The 22,265-nt window shown below is 52.1% G+C and overlaps 3 protein-coding genes across 12 annotated transcripts in view; 2 read left to right on the top strand and 1 right to left on the bottom strand.

Moving 5' to 3' along the window:
- The window catches only part of LOC123376398 (acrosin-like), a 47,237-nt gene extending 42,171 nt beyond the window's left edge, over positions 1–5,066 (top strand). For all 3 annotated transcript variants that reach the window (XM_045028360.1, XM_045028354.1, XM_045028368.1), the window contains exons 3-5: positions 647–912; positions 3,795–3,940; positions 4,227–5,066. In XM_045028360.1, the coding sequence (XP_044884295.1) occupies positions 647–912; positions 3,795–3,940; positions 4,227–4,937 (1,123 nt within the window). In that variant the 3' untranslated portion in view covers positions 4,938–5,066. The remainder of the gene's footprint in view (positions 1–646; positions 913–3,794; positions 3,941–4,226) is intronic.
- Positions 5,067–8,850: 3,784 nt separating this feature from the next.
- Positions 8,851–12,729, top strand: LOC123376418 (acrosin-like). 2 transcript variants are annotated; one of them, XM_045028376.1, is made up of 5 exons: positions 8,851–8,985; positions 9,422–9,625; positions 10,129–10,394; positions 10,786–10,931; positions 12,475–12,729. In XM_045028376.1, exons 1-5 carry the CDS (start codon positions 8,891–8,893, stop codon positions 12,712–12,714), a joined length of 951 nt encoding a protein of 316 aa, XP_044884311.1. In that variant the 5' UTR covers positions 8,851–8,890; the 3' UTR covers positions 12,715–12,729. The 2 variants fall into 2 exon arrangements, with proteins under 2 accessions (XP_044884311.1, XP_044884319.1); XM_045028384.1 differs by having other exon boundaries at positions 8,879–8,989.
- RABL2B (RAB, member of RAS oncogene family like 2B) overlaps positions 11,784–22,265 on the bottom strand; it is a 20,081-nt gene continuing 9,599 nt past the window's right edge. For 4 of the 7 annotated variants that reach the window (XM_045028394.1, XM_045028410.1, XM_045028402.1 and 1 more), the window contains 4 exons: positions 17,219–17,330; positions 14,118–14,215; positions 13,775–13,858; positions 11,784–13,510 (listed from right to left, as the gene is read on the bottom strand). In XM_045028394.1, coding sequence (XP_044884329.1) covers positions 13,433–13,510; positions 13,775–13,858; positions 14,118–14,215; positions 17,219–17,330 — 372 coding nt within the window. In that variant the 3' untranslated portion in view covers positions 11,784–13,432. The remainder of the gene's footprint in view (positions 13,511–13,774; positions 13,859–14,117; positions 14,216–17,218; positions 17,331–22,265) is intronic. The other 3 variants (XM_045028434.1, XM_045028425.1, XM_045028419.1) reach the window with 2 other exon arrangements.

Raw genomic sequence — 22,265 nt, 5'->3', positions numbered from 1 at the left:
GGGTGTTAGGAATCCACAGGCCTGGGTCTATGCACTAACCCAGCTGTGTGTGTGTGAGACGTACGGTGGGTGTTTGCAGTGCCCGGGTCTGTGCGCTAACCAGCTGTGTGCGTGTGACATACGGTGGGTGTTAGGAGTTTGTGGTGCCCGTGTCTGTGCACTAACCAGCTGTGTGTGTGTGTGACGTACGGTGGGTGTTAGGGGTTTGTGGTGCCCGTGTCTGTTCACTAACCAGCTGTGTGTTAGTGAGATGTACAGTGGGTGTTAGGAGTTTGTGGTGCCCGTGTCTGTGCACTAACCAGCTGTGTGTGTGTGACGTACGGTGGGTGTTAGGGGTTTGTGGTGCCCGTGTCTGTTCACTAACCAGCTGTGTGTGTGTGACGTACGGTGGGTGTTAGGGGTTTGTGGTGCCCGTGTCTGTTCGCTAACCAGCTGTGTGCGTGTGACGTACGGTGAGTGTTAGGAGTTTGCGGTCCCCGGGTCTGTGCGCTAACCAGCTGTGTGCGTGTGACATATGGTGGGTGTTAGGAGTTTGTGGTGCCCGGGTCTGTGCACTAACCCAGCTGTGTGCGTGTGATGTACGGTGGGTGTTAGGAATCCACAGGCCTGGGTCTATGCACTAACCCAGCTGTGTGTGCATGTCTAGGGTCCTGGCTCGGTGGAGGATTGTGATTGGCATCTCAGAGCTCTCCCACCTGTCAGACTTAGTGCAGATCCGCTCAGTGCACAGGGCCGTGCTGCACCAGGAGTACAATCCACGCAAGGAGACAAATGACATCGCCCTCATCCAGCTTGACCGCCCTGTGACCTTTGATGACCTCACACAGCCGGCCTGCCTGCCCAGCGCACTCATGGCTGTCACCACCTTCTCCCCCTGCTACATCAGCGGTTGGGGCACCACCACCCAGAACAGTGAGGGGCTGTGTGCGCGGGTGCCACCTTCTTACCCCGGGGGCGTCTAGGAGCGAGCCAGACCCAGCCCTTACAGCTGGGCTGCCCTAGATCAGCCACACACGGGGACACGCACACTCAGCTAGTTGCATGGGGATGCACATGCAAATACATTTGCGGGCACCACACATGCAGACACCCTCATGGCCACACGCATGCATTGCAGTTATGAATGGGGGCACACGCAGGGGTTGGAAAATGCATCGCACGCCCCTCCTGCCCCACGCTGCCAGCAGCCCCGTGGATGGGGCTCACTTACTCCTCCCCTGTGGACAGAGAGCCAGGCTCTGCCTGGCACGGTACCTGAGCTGTTGCTTACACCTGGCCAGCTACCCCAGTGGTGTGAATGGTGAATGCTGGGCTGAGAATACTTGTCACCTGCTCTGCACAGGTGTAGGTGACACACAGTGCTGGGCAGTGGCATGCAGCTGCAGCCGGTATTGGTGGGGGGTGCTATCGTTCATGGTCAATGTATCCATCAGGGTGAATTTGCATGGCAGTGACACCAGGGGGTTCCTGTACCATGCCATCCTGCAGTACCAAATCCTACTGAGCCTGTAACACGCCAGGAATGAGACAAGCTGCTGGCTGGTCAGGAGTCTGCACTGGGCATTTTGCTCTGGGCACAGTCATCTGCCAAGGCACGCCAGCGGGTGCAGTTAGCTTCTTAACAGGCTGCACAAAGAACCTATGTGAAAGGAGCTGGGCTGTGACTGGGGTTGGGGTGGCCAGAGTTAGAAAATCCCTTTTCTACCCCCTTGTCTGTCAGGGGTGTCCCACTGCTCAGGGAGGAGCTGGCTGGGGAGGATAGTGCTGGTCAGTCGGGGGCCAGGTTAAACAGCATGTCTGGGAGCAAGAAGCCCAGGCAGGCAGAGACATCCCTTGGGTAGGGCAAATTGGGGGGACCGCTCTGGGCCCCGCGCTTTGGGGGGCCCCGGGAGCTGGTGCGATTGGCCACCATGGTTGGTCCTGGAGCGACGAATCCATCACTTCTGTCCCAGGCCCCACAACCCCTAGGGACGGCCCTGCAGGCAGGGAATGTGCCAAAGGGCAGAATGGCCCAGTGGAGCCATGGCGAAGGGCTATTGGAACCTGTGAGAAACCCAAGGCGGAGGGTTTGGGGCTGTTGTTTCTGAGCTACTGTCCACATGGCGACTGGAGCCCTCCCCGATGGTGACTTTTGGGAACTTGGTCCCATGTGAGGGAGCAGTTCTGTCTGCGCCGCTCAGTGGCCTTGGTGGGCTGCCGCAGAATTCGCCAGTGGACTGACTGAACACGTGACAGCTCCTGCTAACGGAGCCTGGAGAAAAGCTAGCAGGGTGCTGCTCTTCACAAAGCGAGCACCGAGTGATGTGCCAGTTACGGGTGTAACGTCTGTCCCTGTTGTGTGTGTTGTGGTAGGCTGCGGGGGTGGGGGGGGAGCAGGGGACGGGGTCTGACTGCTGGAGGCCCCGATCCGAGCGGCTCAATCCGGCCAGGCCGCCCTGTCAGCCGCGCCACGCTCTGCGTTGGGAGGGAAATCCCAGACCTTTTTAGATTTTTACAAAGTCCTCCCGGACGGCCATTTAAACCCCCCAAATCCGGACATGTCTGGGATAATCCGGACGTATGGTAACCCTAAAACCATGTGGCTGGCAGACAGAAACTAGGGTTGCCAACTGTCTAAGAGCTAAAACACAGACACTCCAGCAGTAGTGCCGGAAGCTCCCTTGCCCTGTCCCTTCCCCCAGGCCTCACCTTGCCCTGTCTCTTCCCCCAAGGTCTCACTCCACCCCGCCCCTTCCTCCTGAGTCCCCACCCCCTGTTCACTTCTCTCCCCCTCTCCCGGTCGCTCGCTGCTCTTCCCCTCCCGCTCCCTTCTACACTAGTATTTGCAGCTGCTTCCAGTGCAGGTGAAATCCTGGCCCTATTGGAGTCTAGGGGAGTTGAGTCTCTTCTGCCTAGTTCATGAAGTTCATGTTTGCTTCCCTGCTGTAGGTCATTATTGAAACTGCCATATAGGACCTGACCTAAGCTACTCCCCGCAGTCCCATCTCTCCCGCAGGCATGACAGCGGAGGGTGCGCTGGTCCTGCGGCTCGGGTGGACCTCCCGCAGGCATGACTGTGGAAGGTCCGCCGGACCCGCCTGCCGCCCTGCCGGGAAAATGCCGCCCCACGCGCGTGCTTGGCGCGCTGGGGTCTAGAGCCGGCCCTGGGTAGGAGGCAGCCCCGGTTGAGTAGGGACTGGTGCAGAGGATGGCACAGTGCCTCCCCGCCTGCCCCGCCCGTAGTAACCAGACTTGTGGTGTCTGGTCAGTAGATGAGAGGTGGGACTGCGGGGAGTAGCTTAGGTCAGGTCCTATATGGCAGTTTCAATAATGACCTGTGGTGGCAGATGACAGAACAAGGAGTAATGGTCTCAAGTTGCTGTGGGGAAGGTTTAGGTTGGATATTAGGAAAAACGTTTTCACGTGGAGGGTGGTGAAGCTCTGGAATGGGTTCCCTAGGGAGGGGGTGGAATCTCCTTCCTTAGAGGTTTTTAAGGCCCAGCTTGAAAAAGCCCTGGCTGGGGTGATTTAGTTGGGGTTGGGCCTGCTTTGAGCAGGGGGTTGGACTAGATACCTCCTGAGGTCCCTTCCAACCCTGATTTTCTATGGTTCTATGCTGGAGCAGGAGTCAGAATGACAGTTCCTGGGGCCCACGGGGAGAACTCCAGGAGCCAGAACTGGCCTTTGCTGGGGCATTGAGTCACAATGCCAGGGAGGGGAGGGGGCGCAAGGGCACACAAGGGAGGGGCAGAGCTGAGGGCGGGATCCGGGCTGGATGAACAGGGACAGAGCTGAAACCTTCTCCTTCCCTGCAGCTGTGCAGACAGCCGACATCTTGCAGGAGGCCAAGGTGCAGCTCATTGACACCACAACATGCAACAGCAGCCGCTGGTACAATGGGGCCATCGCCAGCAACAACCTGTGTGCCGGGTACGAGCAAGGAGGCGTCAACAGCTGCCAGGTACGCAGGCTGGAGCCCTCTCACTGCACAGCCCCCACCCCAGCACTAGCCCCTCTCCCCCTGCCCAACTTGGGCATCACCAGCCTGTCCCCAGCCAGCAACCGCTGTCAGGTACACCGGCCCTGCCCCCCAAGTAACACCCACTCCCCCAGAAACGAGTGCAGGGCCGGGGAAGAGCTGAGCTCTGTAGATATCAGGGCTGCTTGGGCCTGAGGGGCTGCAGCTGGTGCTAAGGAGTTGGAGAAGGTCACACGCTCTCAGTAACACTCCTTTCCTCTTTCTGCAGGGGGACAGTGGGGGACCCTTAATGTGCAAAGATGAGGTCACATCCCGGTATTACGTGATTGGCATCACCAGCTGGGGCCAAGACTGTGCTCAGGCCTACAAGCTGGGCCTATACACCTCTACCCAGCCCTTTCTGGAGTGGATCCTGGCGAACACTGGGTTCCTGGAGCCCGAGGAGAAGACGACGCCTGAGGAGATACTGCCACCACAGATCGTGCCCCTCCAGTCTCCTGCTGCTGCCACCAAACTCGCACCTGTCCTGCTCCCTGTCCTGCAAGAGCCAGTTGCCCTGCTGGAGCCACCCTACATACCTCCAGAGCCACCCTACATACCCCCCGAGCCTGTCACCCCCCTGGAGCCACCCTACATATCTCCAGAGCCACCCTACATATCCCCCAAGCCAGTCGTCCTCCTGGAGCCACCTTACATACCTCCTGAACCACCCTACGAACCCCCAGAGACACCCTACATCTCCCCAGAGCCAGCCATTCTCCCAGAACCAGTGAGCCCACCCAGACCATTCCTCACCCACAAAGCCATTTATACCCCACAAATTAATCTCCCCAAAGCCAGTTATCCCCGCAGACCAGTAATTGTTCTGAAACTACTGATCCCCTCAAAGATATACACCCACACCCGTCACAAAGAGAGCAGCCCCTCCCCACCAGCTGTCTCGGCCCTGTCTGCACCCCAGAGGCCTGGAACCGCCTAGGACTTTAAGAATGACTGAGACAAACTGGGAAGAAGAGTCTTGACTCCACCTCTGGGGGGAATGTAGTGGCTGGAGGGAACCAGCAGTGCCTGTGCCCTGAGGGACAGTGCATTACATGTGTTGAATTTCTCTCTGGCTGCCCTTCTGGTCTGTTTAGCCTGGGGCCTTTGGAAGGCACCAGTGTCCCGGCTTCTCCCCAGGAACTGAGGCGTGTGCCTAGATGTCGCAGCGCTGCTCAGGCAGCAGGCCCAAGTCACACACATGGAGGCCTTGCAGAGGCTGCTCATAGGGGCCCATCTGTATGTTCACCCATCTCCCGCTACATGCACCTTCCTCAAATAATCTGCAACCCCACAGAGTTGGTGACTGAGAGGACAAGGCTGGTGAGGAAAGCATGCAGTGTCCTGCTCTCCTGTGGGTCCCTTCCAGCCCCTGGTTTCCTGCGACCACAGTTCTGCAGCCAAGATCGACGTGAGGCGTGGGGAGAGGAGTGATGGTAGACAGTCTGGCTCCTGTGTTGCTGTGGGTAACTGAGGCACACAGGACATCTGTGGCAGAGCCAGGAATTGAATCCAGAGCTCCTGAGCGGCAGCCCTTTGCTTCAGCTACCTGGGCTGTTTCAGGTCATTAGCCCCTTGGTGTTTCTCAAAAGCCTCACGCCCAGGGAGGCTGGGCCTGCCTGCAGCGCTTCAGTTACGTTGTATGTGGGACCAAATGTATCTGCAAGGGCCTCACCTCTTTGTGACATGGAGGGGTGAGGCCAGTTCAGTCGCTCCCAGGTGGTACAAATGAATCGGACTGTACCTCAGTTGGTCTCACCTGGCTGCTGTTCAGCCACCTGGGGCGATCAGTGCACACTAAGCTAGGGCCAAAGCCTCCACATTGGCTCCCTCACTGATGTACACAAAGCCGCACTTTGCAAGTGCTATACCCCCTTATGCAGCACGACTCTCTCAAGCTGATGACCAAGGCACAGGCGCTTTGTAGCTAGTGCTCCTACAGGCCCTGGGCTGCTTGGCCATTGCCCAGCATGGGAATCCATGGGACAGTTCTCAAAGAATAAAAATGATTCCTCACTGGAGTAATTATGACCCTGCTCCCTTCCCCGAGTCTTGGAGAAGCATTCACAGAGTAGGAGGGCTTATGGGATGTTTGAAAGCCTGGATGAGTGGCCTCAATGGATGCTGTTTTTAGGGATTCCGACCTTGCCTGTTGTGCAAGTGTTCACCCTAACTGTGTGGATCCACATGGGCAATCGCCTTGAAGAACCAGCCAGGACGGGAAAGAATGAGTTTGGGGAGCTGGGAGAGAGGGAGGTGAAAGCAAAATCATGGCCCAGTGCCCTCCCACACTGCCATCAGCTGCAGAGCTAGGAACAAAGAATGGAGGTCACACGTACCAGCGGGGGACTGGAAAGCAGGGCCTCTGACAAGGACTTACGGGGTCGTGGTAGAAACCAACTGAAATGAACTCCCAGTGCAATGCTGTGCTAGGAGAGTACATGTGATCCTTGGCTGTGTTAGCAAGGGGATATCAGGCAGGACTAGGGAGATGGTATTACCTATACATACAGATTTAGTGAGACCATTGCTGGATACTGTATCCAGTTCTGGGCCTGCACTTCCATAAGGATACTGATAAATTGGCAAGTATTAGGCAAAGAGCTATGAGAACGTTTCAAGGTCTGGGAAACACGCCTTAGAGTGAGAGACAGGTTGAGCAGTGACTTGACCATGGTCTATAAGTACTTACATAGGGAGGAGATTTTTGATAGCACAGGCCTCTTTATCCTGGCAGACAAAGGCAGAACAAGATCTCAGGGCTGGAAGCTGGAGCAAGACACATTCAGAGTAGGAATAATGCACAATTTATTTAATGATTATGTTCTCTTCTGATGTTAAAATCTTCCAATGCACCTTGTTCTGCTATGGCTACTTGGGCACTCAGGCTCCCTGGCATTCCCCACCACTGAAGAACCCTGATACTGGCCGCAGGGCGTTTATAAGCCTCAGACAGGCACCCCCTATTTCTCATTCAAATCCACCATGCCCACAGGAAGTGACTATATTAGAATTACACGGGAGGAGAATTGTTTTCAAAGGCCTCGCCCTTTGCAGCAGGCTGACTTCTCTGGCAAGGTGTCCCCATTGCCGTCACACTCAGAGGGAGGCTCTTGTCTGGAAGGCTCTGCTTGCACCTTTAGAACTTAGAAAGCTTTTTCCTTGCTGGTGGATGGCCCAGGTCTGATGGGTTCCTGCAGATAGACTAGGGTGCGCAGCTGGAAAAGCTAAGCTCTCGGACAATGCTGACTTCCTAAGTGCATCTGTGATGTATTCATTGCCCCTGGCAGCACTAGTGAAATGAGTAATGATACTGAGCTATTGATTGCTGCTTTGCAAAGCACTGTTTAAATACTCACTAAATACATCTCTGCTGTCATAAACAGACCCAGTCTGTGCAGTACATGCTGCAGGTGTTAGCTGGGCTGCCCCAGTGCAAACTGTGAGCAGGGCCTCTTGCTAGATCCTGGCCAAACTTTACCCCCCGTCCTCCAGTGACGCACCCCACCACACCGGGCACAGCTTCTTACCTCACACCCGTGCACCATGTGGGGATGTGTCTGCCCACGTTCAGTGTAGATACATGCAAAGTAATGCACATTTGGAGGGGAACATCAGAACTACTCATACACTGTACAGGGCTCTACCAGCTCAGAAAGGGACCTGGGTGTCAGTGCAGCAGCTCAATGTGCAGCTGCAGTCAAAACAGCAACGAAGGTGCTGGGACGCATAAGGCATGGACTGGAGTCTAATGCCTTTATATATTCCAGGGTGCAGCCTCACCTGGATATGGCAGAATTTGAAGGAGTGCAGAGAAAGGCTTTGGGAATGCTCAGAGGCCTGGGAAAACTATCATATGAAGACAGATTGAAAAGATTGGGATTATTACTGTAGAGAAGAGATGAATAAAAGGAGACATGATACAAATCTATAAAGTAATAAATGATCTAGTGAAGTTAGATCAGGAGCTTCTGTTCTCCCTGTCTCTCAGCACAAGGACAAGGGGTCATTTGAGTAAATCAAAAGGTGGCAAATTCAAAAACTAGTAAAAGAAAATACTGTCCATCAAAATACATAGTCTGCAAACTCATTGCCACTGGAAGTCATTAAGGACAAAAATTTAGCAAAAATCCAAAAAGGACTGGACATTTAGATGGATAATGAGAATATCCAGATTTATAAGAGTTAATGCAAAAAGAGATATTGGGAGGAATATAAAACATTGGATTAAATCCTGAAGCACAATCTCTAACAATTAAAGGTTACCTTTGCGGGGAGGGAGAGGAGCAGATTACCCTTCATCTACTGCTTTGGGGTTCTTACACTTTCCTCTGGAGCACCTGGTTCTGGACAGTTGGGCACAGGACACTGGACTAGAAGGATCTTGGAGCTTACCGAGCCTGGCCAGTCCTATGTTTCTTGTTCTAGTGTATGTATCAGTGCACTCTGGGAGAATGTAGGCAGCTACTCCATGATGCCTCAGCAGGGCACAGAGTGCCTGGAGAACAGGCTCACACAACCTACACTGTGTGGGGTAATGCACCCAGAGTGCCCTATGACAGAGAGAGCAGGATGGGAGGAGAGCTGGCCAAGCTGGATACGCTGTTCAGGGAGATTTCCCTCTGTGCTGTAAGCAGAAGCCAGTAGCCTACCCGTTCCTACCTGCCCCAGAGGTATCTCCATCGTCCATGGAAGTCACCGTCTATGTCACCCTCTCAGTGTTCACAGTATTGGCTCTGGTGCCTCCATCAGCACCTTCCCAGCTCTTCTTGCTTGTCACAAAGAAAGAAGGAAACCAGAGACCTATGTGATGTCATATTGGCCAGACACTGATTGGATGGAGGCCTGGGACTTGGTTTATGATGTCATGAGTGGTGAGGCAAGTCTCCGTAGATGCAGGCATCTGGTGCTCCGGTGGAAGATGCTGCTGCTCTCCCTCCTCCTGTTCCACACCCTGGTCTGGCCCATGCACAGCATGAATGGCAGCTGTGAGTAAGTGACACCTGGGCCATGAGAGGAAATACTGAGAGTGGCCCTGATGGGGCACTTCTCAAGCACCGAAGGGCATTGGCTTCCCCCCAACATAGGGCTGTCCTGAATGACAGGGATTCCTGCCTCCTTCCCAGGGTCACGCCCAGGTTCAGGTGACATCTGTGCCTCTTGGGTTAGCAATAAGGCCCTGGCATATAAATCCCATGGGCCATCTCACATGGGGTGGGTAACACACAGGGCTCCTAGGCCCTGCTGCTGCCCACGTGCTGTGTCCAGGGAGAGGCATTTGGCATGACACAGAAGATGCATGGCAAGAGCTGGGGAGTGAGACAGAAACAGGCTGGGGCAAAGGTCAGCCCCAGGGGAAATGTCAAATCCCTGCTGCCTCCAGTCAGGCCACAGGCAGCAGGGCAGTAACACACCTGTCTCCAGTGCAGTTTGTGGGCGCCGCCCCCTGATGTCTGGCTACGGCGGGATGCGGATCATGGGTGGCGTAGATGCTCTGCCGGGGGCCTGGCCCTGGCTCGTCAGCATCCAGATCCCCACCCGAATGGGCCCCCGGCATTCATGTGGTGGGTCCCTCATCAGCACTCGCTGGGTCCTCACAGCAGCTCACTGCTTCAAAGCCAAGAGAAGGTGAGATGGGTGACCTTGGGGGAGGGGTGCCCTCACAGGCCAGGCAGGGGGCCAGCAGCTCAGGCCACCCACCCACTGTTCAATGTACTCCCAGCACTTGCAAGCCAGAAGGGCATCTGGGCAATGCCATGGAACTGGCCAGGCCATGGGGCTGATCCTTATGGGGAGAGACAGCTGGGCACCACGGCCTATCCCACAGCCTGGCACTGCTCCCTGGCCAGGCATCAACACAGCCTAGGCTGAGCCCCTGGTGTGCATGGGCACTGACTGACAGCTTGTCCCCAGGTGAGAGCCCGCTGGAGAACACACTGTCCGAGCAGCTGGCCGTTGTTTTTCTGTACCTGGCTCCCTGCTGCTGCTCTCTCTCCTGTACCTCAGACAATAGCTGGGTGCATTGCACTGCCCTACAGTGCATCTCTCTGGGGCCCTGCACTGTCCAGGAGAGGAACCACTCTATCCCCTCCCACCTCCTCCCCGTGACTGACTCCCACTCTGTTCTCCAGGCTGCTCCCGCAGTGGCGTGTTGTGATCGGTGCGTCCCAGCTATCCCAGCGTGGCCCTGAGGCCCAGGTGCGCTCCATCAAACAGGTGGTGCAGCACGAGCACTACGAGCCGCGCATGGAGAGTAATGACATCGCTCTGCTGGAGCTCGACCAGCCAATCAAGTGCAATGACTACGCACAGCCCGCTTGCCTGCCCGATGCCATGGCGGAGGTGTCGAACCTGTCCCACTGCTACATCAGCGGCTGGGGAGTCACGCAGGAGACATGTGAGAGCCCCAGGCTCCCTGTTCAGTCTAACTGGGCACCTGTCCCAGCAGAGACACAGTGACCTCAGCTGGGACGACTGGGGTCTGGCTAGCCTGAAGGTCTAGGCCTCTGCTGCTGGGAAAAGACAGCAGCTGCCCCTCCTGACAGTGCCAGTGGCCTCACAGCTCACCTCACTGAGCCAAGGGCATGTGCCCACCGAGGGCTGGATCCAAACCACCCGCCCAGGCAAGGGAGGAGGAGGAGGGGATGCATTAGCAGAAGCACCTCCCACAAACCTGACAGAGCAGAGTGAAGGTTGGGCACTGGGGGAGGGGCACACCCATGTGGCGCATTGGGAAATGAGAGATAGGGCTAAGAGCTGTGCAGTAAATATTCTTCATGTCCCTGCAGCCCAGGAAACAGCCGACATCCTGCAGGAAGCCAAGGTGCACCTCCTTGACATCACCACCTGTAACAGCAGCCGCTGGTACAACGGGGCCATCGCCAGCAACAACCTGTGTGCAGGGTACGAGCAAGGAGGTGTCGACAGCTGCCAGGTACGCAGGCCAGAGCCCTCTCACTGCAGAGTCCTCCCCAGCTCCACTCAAATGCTTGTGCTGTGGCCTCACAACCCCTCTTCTGGGATCCCCGCCTAGAACTCTCACTTTCCCCTGCTCTGCTGGAATCCTCACCTGGGACCCCTGCCTCCTCTTCCTCCAATATCCCTACCCAGGGCTCTGCTTCCCTCTCCTTTCCCACCAGATCCTCCCCCCTCTCCTCCGACATTAACAGTTTTGGCACCCTTGGCTATGATCTCCTTTAGTCCCAGATGACGCTGTTTCTGGCATACAAAAGAAATTGCAACCCCATCATTCCTCCTCACCCATCCCCAGGCTCCTCCACTGGTGCCCAGTCCCTTCCAAACTGCCCCACCCCATTTAAAAACCCATGCCCCAGTCCTTCTGCTTGTCCAGCAGCACTGGCCTCTCTCTACCTGGTGGTATGGGAACCTTCTCCTCTGTCTGCCTGCTGCTAGAACTCCTTCCATTTGCCCATCTCCTGGGTAATCTCAGCTGGAAACCTCTGCTTTTCTCTCTGTCACTGTATTAGGGGTGTAAAGCCCCAGGGAGGCTATGCAAAAGGAGGGGGATTGTAGAGCCCACAATGAGCTGCGTTGGGCTGTGGCAGTCTCCCAAAGGAAGCGGGAAGACTCCCATTTAAGTGTCCTCAGCAATGGAACTGGCCACAGGACACTAGGGAACAGGCCACAGGAAACCATCCACAGGAATGGACAAGAGGGGCCCAGTAGGCGGTTTTTATCTCTAATGTCAATGACTCACAGACTCAATTTGGGTCAGGCGCTCTTACGATTAAGAGCACAGCTACTGTCAGGGCCAGTGAGGCAGACACCCTGCACGTGGTACGCAGAGCTGGGAGGAAGGCCCCGTGCCACAGCGCTGCTGCATAGTGGCTGCGTTCAGAGGTGTGGTACTCTGTACTCAAGAGGGCTCTGTATGGGAGGAGGAAGGGGAGGGAGCTGACTGCTCAGCTATGAGCTAACACTGAAATGCAGCTGACTCCTGATGGGGGAAGCCCTGGCTGCAGCCCCTAGACAGTCCATTCCCAGGGGTTGGGGGCACTGCAAGATTGTCCCCTTTTGGAACATGTGCTAGGACTTTGCCAACGCTAGCCAGGCCTTGGGAGTGAGCCCCTTCCTCTGAGCTCTAGCTGACAAATGTCTCCCAGTGGCTGATGCCAGATGGGTTGTGGGTCCTTAATCCTCTTCCAAGGAGTCACCCCTACTGCCAAGCCTGACGCACCATGAGGAGCTGGCTTTGCCTCAGACCTCTCTCCCCCGCTGCAGGGCGACAGCGGAGGCCCCCTCATGTGCGCAGAGGAAAGATCAAAGCGCTTCTGGGTTATTGGAGTCACCAGCTGGGGGCTGGGCTGCGCCAAGGCACAGAGGCCAGGGGTCTACAGTTCCACTCTGCACTTTCATGACTGGATCTTGGGGAAAGTCAGGCCCAGGCCCAGGCCCAGGCCCAGGCCCAGGCCAGGCCTCTGCCTGTCAGTCCAGAGCAGTCTGTCTGACTTCTTCAGGAAGCTGAACGAGTTCCTACAGGGCCTGAAGGGAAAGGGGACTTGACAATGGAGGGGAGCAGAACACAGCGGAGGCTGAGATGGACAGTGGCCATTTCTGACGCTTTGCCCACTGCGCTAGAAGACTCTGTACCAGCATCCAGCTCCCATCCTTCCCGTTGTCCTTGTGGATGGAGACTGGGCACTTACCTCACCGTAGAAGTAAAACAGTGCCCACAACAGAACCAGCTCTGCCTCTGATCTATTCAGCCTCTTACGCCATGCCCAGAACCACACAGGAGCAGGGGCCGCACACAGCCAGCTGGGCTAGAATGGTGGACCGAGGAAGGGGGGGATGGCTCGCAGTCGGCCGGGACAGTGTGGGTAGAGAAGGGTGGCACACAGAGCCAGCTGGGCTGGAACAGTGGGCACGAGGAAGGGTGGCACACACAGAGCCAGAGAAGCATTGGGGTGGAATGGATGGGCTGGTACGGTGGTGGGGTCACGGGAGAGGTGAAAGGTAGAGCTGGCTGGGTTGAAACAGCAGTGGGAAGGGCTGCTATTCAAACATGGTTTGGGTGCAGGAAGGACCCAGGCTCAACGCTTTGTAAAAAAATCCTTTAGTGTTGGTTTTCTCAATCTGGGCTCTGCTAATAGACACCTGGGCAGGACCCTTCCCTGCAGGGCAGGCAGCGGCCCACACCTCAGCAAATACCCTCCTTCCCTCCCACAGGGGCAGGCAGCAGTCACATGTATTCTTGTTCCTTCTGTGTCCCGGATGCTCAGGAGGATGGGGTCCAGGCCAGGAAGATCAGGCCCAAACAGTCTCCCTCCCAGGGAGGGATGGTCCCAGCCAGAGGCTCCCAGCACAGCCAGTGCATGAGAAATCTGCTCTCCCCTGACAGAGAGTGATGGTTCTACCCAACCATGAAGAAGCTGGGCGAAAGGGAGCAGCACAAGGTTGGTCTGAGGCCTGGGCTCAGGTGGATGGGGGCTTCTCCTCAGGGCAGTTCTCCTCTTTATCCGAGTCCTCCCCCTTTTTCTGCAGCTCAAAGTTCTGGAAGGGAGCAGGACGGGGGAATGGTGAGAAGCAAATGGGAACCAGCCATTCCCGACCCCACCATGGCACTCCCAGCACAGCATCTCATCCCCTCACCCCTAATCTGGGACAGTCTGTACAGGATCCCCACAACGCTCCCAACACAGGGCCCGCCTCACCCACTCTGAGCTGGGACTGGGGGCTTTTTCCTAGTGAGGGAAGGTGTGTGGTGCTGGCAACCACTAAGGAGAGGGAGGCGAGCTTTAGGCAGGGCTCTCTTACCTCCAGCTCCCGCATGACCTCATCCATAAAATCCCCTGAATTCTGTTTGTATGCAACGGCCAGTTTGATAGCATCACTGAAGAGCTGAGGAGAAAGAGGGGCACTTGTCACTCTGGGAATGAGAGGGGCGTCTGAGATGCCCAACCCCAGATGAATGCACAGAACTTTCCCCCCCACCCTAAAGCACTCTAGAGAAACCAGCCATGAGACAACCCCCCAACAACGGGACCCCCCACACCTGGGAGGCAGCCAGTGAAACATCCTGTCTCACAAAGAACCCCTGCTCCTTCTCACCTCCCCATGCAGCCTGGCACCAGTCCCACCTAACATAGCCAAGATTTACCTTCACTACATTGGTGCCATCTGCAGCTGAGACAAAATAGAAGGGCAGATTGAACTTCCGGGCAAAGTTGAAGCTTTTCTGAGTCACTTTCATATCCGCTGAAGGAGCAAAGGAGAAGCAGTTGTTGAGCCATCACTGCTGGTAGCAGGCCAAGCATGCCCTGGGACAGCATAGAGAAGGAATCCATGCAACCTGCATGGGGGCATCTCGCTGGCAAGGCCCCCTTCATACAGCGCATGGTTTGGATGGTGCCTCCTGACAACGAGAAGTCCCTGCAAAGGGTGGCAGGCTAAGCTAACAATTAGCAAGGAAGTACAGGATGGAAAAGGACCTTTTTGTTGCTGGTCAAGGCTTTCCACAGAGGGACCGACAGGGACTCTCACCTCACTGATCAGAGAGGTAGCCGTGTTAGTCTGATTCTGTAAAAGCAGCAAAGAATCCTGTGGCACCTTATAGACTAACAGACGTTTTGCAGCATGAGCTTTCGTGGGTGAATGCCCACTTCGTCGGATGCAAGAGTGGAAATTTCCAGGGGCAGGTAAATATAAGCAAGCCAGAAGCAAGCTAGAGATAACGAGGTTAGATCAATCAGGGAGGATGAGGCCCTGTTCTAGCAGTTGAGGTGTGAAAACCAAGGGAGGAGAAACTGGTTCTGTAGTTGGCAAGCCATTCACAGTCTTTGTTTAATCCTAAACTGATGGTGTCAAATTTGCAAATGAACTGAAGCTCAGCAGTTTCTCTTAGAAGTCTGGTCCTAAAGTTTTTTTGCTGGAGGATGGCCACCTTAAGATCTGCTATTGTGTGGCCAGGGAGGTTGAAGTGTTCTCCTACAGGTTTTTGTATATTGCCATTCCTAATATCTGATTTGTGTCCATTTATCCTTTTCCTTAGAGACTGTCCAGTTTGGCCGATGTACATAGCAGAAGGGCATTGCTGGCATACGATGGCATATATTACATTGGTGGATGTGCAGGTGAATGAACCGGTGATGGTGTGGCTGATCTGGTTAGGTCCTGTGATGGTGTAGCTGGTGTAGATATGTGGGGAGAGTTGGCATCGAGGTTTGTTGCATGGATTGGTTCCTGAGCTAGAGTTACTATGGTGCGGTGTGCAGTTACTGGTGAGAATATGCTTCAGGTTGGCAGGTTGTCTGTGGGCGAGGACTGGCCTGCCACCCAAGGCCTGTGAAAGTGTGGGATCATTGTCCAGGATGGGTTGTAGATCCCTGATGATGCGTTGGAGGGGCTTTAGCTGGGGACTGTATGTGATGGCCAGTGGAGTCCTGTTGGTTTCTTTCTTGGGTTTGTCTTGCAGTAGGAGGCTTCTGGGTACACGTCTGGCTCTGTTGATCTGTTTCCTTATTTCCTCGTGCGGGTACTGTAGTTTTGAGAATGCTTGGTGGAGATTTTCTAGGTGTTGGTCTCTGTCTGCGGGGTTAGAGCAGTTACGGTTGTACCTCAGTGCTTGGCTGTAGACAATGGATCTTGTGGTGTGTCCGGGATGGAAGCTGGAGGCATGAAGGTAGGCATAGCGGTCGGTAGGTTTTCGGTATAGGGTGGTGTTAATGTGACCATCACTTATTAGCACCGTGGTGTCTAGGAAGTGGACCTCCCGTGTAGATTGGTCCAGGCTGAGGTTGATGGAGGGATGGAAGCTGTTGAAATCGTGGTGGAATTTTTCCAGAGTCTCCTTCCCATGGGTCCAGATGATGAAGATGTCATCAATGTAGTGTAGGTAGAGAAGGGGTGTGAGTGGACGGGAGGTGAGGAAGCGTTGTTCCAGGTCGGCCATAAAAATATTGGCATATTGTGGGGCCATGCGGGCGCCCATCCACCTGCACATCCACCAATGTAATATATGCCATCGTATGCCAGCAATGCCCTTCTGCTATGTACATCGGCCAAACTGGACAGTCTCTAAGGAAAAGGATAAATGGACACAAATCAGATATTAGGAATGGCAATATACAAAAACCTGTAGGAGAACACTTCAACCTCCCTGGCCACACAATAGCAGATCTTAAGGTGGCCATCCTCCAGCAAAAAAACTTTAGGACCAGACTTCTAAGAGAAACTGCTGAGCTTCAGTTCATTTGCAAATTTGACACCATCAGTTTAGGATTAAACAAAGACTGTGAATGGCTTGCCAACTACAGAACCAGTTTCTCCTCCCTTGGTTTTCACACCTCAACTGCTAGAACAGGGCCTCATCCTCCCTGATTGATCTAACCTCGTTATCTCTAGCTTGCTTCTGGCTTGCTTATATTTACCTGCCCCTGGAAATTTCCACTCTTGCATCCGACGAAGTGGGCATTCACCCACGAAAGCTCATGCTGCAAAACGTCTGTTAGTCTATAAGGTGCCACAGGATTCTTTGCTGCTTTCACCTCACTGAGGGACATCTGGTGCAGTGTAAACAACGGATCATTACTTGTCATCTGTCCCAGCTCCCAGGCCTGCATGGCTCTGTCTGTGCTAGGGATGTCTTTCAAACGTTTCACACTATTGCTAACAGTGGTTCACCTCCTAGGACACTTGCAGCGTACCGGTGTTGTCATAGAACCATCACCTTTGCCCTCCGTCCGCTGCTTTTCCACTGTTTGTCACACTCACTTGTTGATTCTTGTCCCAAAGCAGACTGCAATCTCTTTGGGGCAGGGACAGTCTCAACCTATGCACAAAGGGGCCTGATCTGGATGGGACCTCTGGGTCCTTCCACAATACGGACTATAAACAGTAGCCAGGTCAGGGAACCTGGTGAGCTAAGAGGGCTGTGCCAGCTGGCCAATGTGGTGCAAGTTGCTGTTCAGGGCAGGGGATAGGAAGGAGACTGGGTGATATCAGGGCAGAGCTCAGCTAACTGTGCTATATATTTATGTCTGTGCTAAAAACAAATGTGTGTTTTCAGTTTCTTTTTCTGGGCAAAACAAAGTCAAGAGGCAAAAACATGCTGAGAAAGGCCCGCACTTTATCTAGTAAAATATGACTGATGGAGTCCATCTCCAAGAAGCCCTTGGGACCAGCCAGGCGGTCACTTCCCTCAGCCATATCACAAAAGGACCATCCCACAGCACTGAAAGGCTAAGAGGCAGAAACACTCACCATCAATTTTGTTGGCCACCACAATGCAGGGGATCTCTGGGCGGAACTCTCTCAGCTCCTTGTACCAGTTATTCAGGTTCTTGTAGGTGACCTTCCTCTGCACATCAAACACCTGCCAAGGAAGAGCCACCTGTCACCAGGCCTGCAGCTGGACAGTCCCTGAGCAACCCACTGCACTGAGCATTTGCAAAGAACTCATGCCACCATGCAAAACCACTGCCTTTCTTTTTAAACACACAGAATTGCAGAGTTAGTGCCTGAAGGGAAGATGCTGAAGGGAGATTATTTAGATTGGATCAAAATGTTTGATACAGCATCCCATGGAACCTCAGTGTCAGAATTAATTACAATTGGCTTAGACTAGACACCAGCATAGGGGCTGACAACTGGCAGGAAGGTGGTAAAACAGAGGCTATGGTAAATGGCAAACTATCATCAAGCCATTAAAAATAAAACCAGCCCCTCTCCCTGCACTAAGCTATCATCAGCCTCTTGATCTCTCTGCACAAGGTGCCTTGTATAGTGCTGAGGATACTTGCCCTTAACAATAAGGAGGGTGGGGAAGGGTCAGGCCCAGTCTGATTTACAAACTTCATTAATAATCTAAGAGACTAACAAATTTATTTCAGCATGAGCTTTCGTGAGCTACAGCTCACTTCTTCGGATGCATAGAATGGAACACACAAACAGGAGATATTTATACATACAGAGAACATGAAAAGGTGGAAGTATGCATACCGACAGGAAGAGTCTAATCAATTGAGATGAGCTATCATCAGCAGGAGGAAAAAAAACTTTTGAAGTGATAATTAAGATGACCCATAAAAGGTGTGAGGAGAACTATGTTAAGGTGTGAGGAGAACTATGTTAAGTTCTCCTCACACCTTCTATGGGTCTTGCATCCGAAGAAGTGGGTATTCACCCACGAAAGCTCATGCTGCAAAACGTCTGTTAGTCTATAAGGTGCCACAGGATTCTTTGCTGCTTCTACAGAACCAGACTAACACGGCTACCCCTCTGATACTATATTTCACCAAGGAGTATCAGATGTGAAACAGCATGAAGGTGTTTAAGAAGCCAACTCAAAGAGCTCCTCCTACACAAGCATTCAAGTCTTAAGCAGTCCAGGCAAACAAGACACGTTACAACAAAGCTTAAACTTGTTCTTCATAATAATTTTAAAAACAATACTAGCTGCCTATTTAATTTTAAAAACAGCAAAAACTATCCATCTCCCTTTCCATTTCTTATAAGGAATCTTGAAGTTTAAATTTCCTCAGTGTGATAAATATGCTTGCTTTGATCTGCTTAGCTCTTGAAGGTCCAGGGGCTCAGTGCTGCTGGCCCCATGCTGCCTGGGGTCCCTAGGGACAGCTCTGTCCACCATTAGGGAATTTTTCCCGAGAACCCCCTGTAACATTTGTTCACAAACCCCAGTTTGGGAACCACTGATCTAGCTCAATAACTTGTCTTCTGACAGTGGCCAGTGCCAGATGCTTCAGAGGGAGTGAAAAGGACAAGGTAATTATCTAGTGAGCCATCCCCTGTTGTCCAGTTCCAGCATCTGGCAGTTAAGGGCTTAGGGATACCCAGAGGATGGGGTTGAATCTTGGATCATCTTGGCTAATAGCCACTGATGAACCTATCTTCCATGAACTTATCTAATTATTTTTTGAACCCAGTTATAATTTTGGCCTTCACAACATCCCCTGGCAGTGAGTTCCTCAGGTTGACTGTGCAATGGGTGAAGAAGTACATCCTTTTGTTTGTTTTAAGCCTGCTGCCTATTAATTTCATCGGGTGACGCCTGGTTCATGTGTTATGTGAAGGGGTAAATAACACTTCCTTATTCACTTTCTCTACACCAGTCATGATTTTATTAACATCTATCATATCCCCACTTAGTTGTCTCTTTTCCAACCTGAACAGTACCAGTCTTTTTAATTTCTCCTCATCTGGAAGCTGTTCCATACCCATAATCATTTTGTTGCCTTTCTCTGTATCTTTTCCAATTCTAACATATCTTTTTTGAGATGGGAGCGACCTGAATGGCACACAGTATTCTAGGTGTGGGCACAACATGACTTATATAGTGGCATTATGATATTTTCTATATGATTTAGTTGGGTTTGGTCCTTTTTGAGCAGGGGGTTGGACTAGATGACCTCCTGAGGTCCCTTCCAACCCTGAGATTCTATGATTCTATCTTATTATCTATCCCCCTCCTAATGAGTCTGTCGCTTTTTTGACAGCCGCTGCTCACTGAGCAGATGTTTTCAGAGAACGATCCACAATGACTCCAAGATCTTTCTTGAGTGGTAACAGCTAATTTAGACCCCATCCTTTTGGATGTACAGTTGTTTTCCAGTGTTCCCTACTTTGCGTTTATGAACATTGAATTTCATCTGCCACTTTGTTGCCCAGTCACCAAGTTTTGTGAGATCCCTTTGTAATTCGTGGCAGTGTGCATTGAACTTAACTATCTTGAATAATTTTGTAACACCCGTAAACTCTGCCACCTCACTGTTTACTCCTTTTCCCAGATCATTTATGAACATGTTGAATAGCACTGGTCCCAGTACAGATCTCTGGAGAACCCCACTATTTACCTGTCTCCACTGTGAAAACTGGTTATTTATTGCTACCCTTTATTTCCTGTCTTTTAATCAGTCCCTGATCCATGAGAGGACCTTCCCTCATATCCCGACAGCTTATTTTGCTTAAGAGCCTTTGGTGGAGGACCTTATCAAAGGCTTTCTGAAAGTCCAAGTACACTGTATCAGCCAGATCACCCTTGTTTACAAGTTTGTTGACCTCCACAAAGAATTCTAATAAATTGGTAAGGCACAATTTCCCTTTACAAATGCCATGTTGACTGTTCCCCAAACCATCTTTATCTATGTGTCTGATAATTCTGTTCTTTACTATAGTTGCAACCAATTTGCTTAGTACTGAAGTTAGGATTACTGGCCTGTAATTGCTAGGATTTCCCCTGGAGCTATTGTCCAGTCATCTGGTACAGAGGCTGATTTAAGCGATAGGTTACATTCCACAGTTAGTAGTTCTGCAATTTCTTATTTGAGTTCCTTTAGAAGTCTTCGGTGAATCCCATATGGTCCTGGTGACTTACTACTAATGTTTATCAATTTGTGCCAAAACCTCCTTTCTCAACACCTCAGTCTGGGACAGTTCCTCAGATTTGTCACCTAAAAAGAATGGTGCAGGTGTGTGAATCTCCTCTACATCATCTGCTGTGAAGACAGATGCAAAGAATTCATTTAGCTTCTCTGCAATGGCCTTGTCTTCCTTGAGTACTCCTTCAGCATCTTGATTGTCAAGTGGCCCCACTGATTGTTTGGCAGGCTTCCTGCTTTGGAGGTACTTAAAACTACAGCAAAAAATACTTTTAAGTCTTTTGCTAGTTGGTCCTCAAATTCTTTTTTGGCCTGCGTAATTATACTTTTACACTTGGCTTGCCAGAGTTTATGCTCCTTTCTATTTTCTTCAGTAGGATTTGACTTCCAATTTTTAAAGAATGGCTTTTTGCCTCTAACCGCTTCTTTTACTCTGTTGTTTAGCTGTGTGCCATTTTTTTTGGTTCTCTTACTATTTTTTTATTTGGGGTATACATTTAATTTGAGCTTCTATTATGGTGTTATTTAAAATGTTCCATGCAGCCTGCATTCAGGGGCAGCTCTAGACATTTCGCCGCCCCAAGCATGGCGGCATGCCGCAGGGGGCGGTCTGCCGGTCGTTGGTCCTGTGGCTCCGGTGGACCTCCCGCAGGCGTGCCTGCAGAGGGTCCGCTGGTCCCGCGGCTCCACCGAAGCTGCGGGACCAGCGGACCCTCCGCAGGCAGCCCAAGGCTGCCTGCCTGCCGCCCTCCCAGCGACCGGCAGACCGCCCCCTGCGGCATGCCGCCCCAAGCATGCGCTTGGCATGCTGGGGCCTGGAGCCGCCCCTGCAGGCATTTCACTCTTGTGACTGTTCCTTTTAATTTCTGTTTAACTAGCTTCCTCATTTTTGTTTAGTTCCCCTTTCTGAAGTTAAATACTACAGAGGTGGGCTTCTTTGGTATTTCACCCCACACAAGGATGTTAATTTTCATTACATTATGGTTGCTATTACTGAGTGGTTTAGTTATATATACCCATTGGACCAGATCCTGTGCGCCACTAAATCGAGAATTGGCTCTGCCTTTGTGGGTTCCAGGACTAGCTGCTCCAAGAAGCAGTCATTCATAGTGTCTAAAAATGTTATTTCTGCATCCCATCCTGAGGTGACATGTCAATAGTTAAAATACCCTATTATTATTAACTTTTCAATTTTTATAGCCTCTCTAACGTCCCTGAGCATTTCATAATCACCATCACCATCGTGGTCAGGCGGTCGGCAGTATATTCCTACTGCTATACTCTTACTATTCAAGCATGGAATTACTATCCATAGAAATTCTATGGCAGTTTGATTCATTTATGACTTTTACTACATTTGACTCTGTGCTTTCTTTCACATATAGTGCCACTCCCCAACCAGCCTGACCTACTCTGCCATTCCTTTATATTTTGTACCTTGGTGTTACCCTGTCCCATTGATTATCATCATTCCCTCAAGTATCTGTGATATCAATATCCTCACTTAATACCAGGCACTCAAGTTCACCCATTTTAGTATTTAGACTTCTTTCATTTGTCTATAGGCACTTATAAAATTTGTCAATATTTAATTGTCTGCCTTCATGTGATGTAACCGAGTGGGACTCTCTTTCATTTGACTGTTTCTTTTAAGCTTCTACCTGTACTTTATCAACGTCTTTACTAGGACATAGAGAACTCCCATTAATAGATCCTCCCCTAAGGAATGTCTCTGTCTGCACCATGTTTTCCTCCACACCTTTCAGCTTTCCCCAGCCCCTTTTTTAAAAATTTCTCTACGACCTTTTTAATTTTAAGTGCCAGCAATCTGGTTCCATTTTGATTTAGGGGGACCCCATCCTTCCCATATAGGCTCCTCCTTTCCTAAAAGGTACCGCAGTTCCTAATAAATC

The sequence above is a fragment of the Mauremys mutica genome, chromosome 1, assembly GCF_020497125.1.
Source record: "Mauremys mutica isolate MM-2020 ecotype Southern chromosome 1, ASM2049712v1, whole genome shotgun sequence".
Taxonomy (NCBI): Eukaryota; Metazoa; Chordata; order Testudines; family Geoemydidae; genus Mauremys; species Mauremys mutica.
Note: the sequence above shows the minus strand (reverse complement) of the source record. Positions and strands in the feature narration are given on the sequence as shown.

Coding starts and splice junctions, on each gene's coding strand:
- LOC123376418 (XM_045028376.1), top strand. CDS start 8,891: ATGCAGGCATCTGGTGCTCCGGTGGAAGATGCTGCTGCTCTCCCTCCT. Junction 8,986..9,421: donor GCACAGCATGAATGGCAGCT/GTGAGTAAGTGA, acceptor ACCTGTCTCCAG/TGCAGTTTGTGGGCGCCGCC. Junction 9,626..10,128: donor TGCTTCAAAGCCAAGAGAAG/GTGAGATGGGTG, acceptor TCTGTTCTCCAG/GCTGCTCCCGCAGTGGCGTG.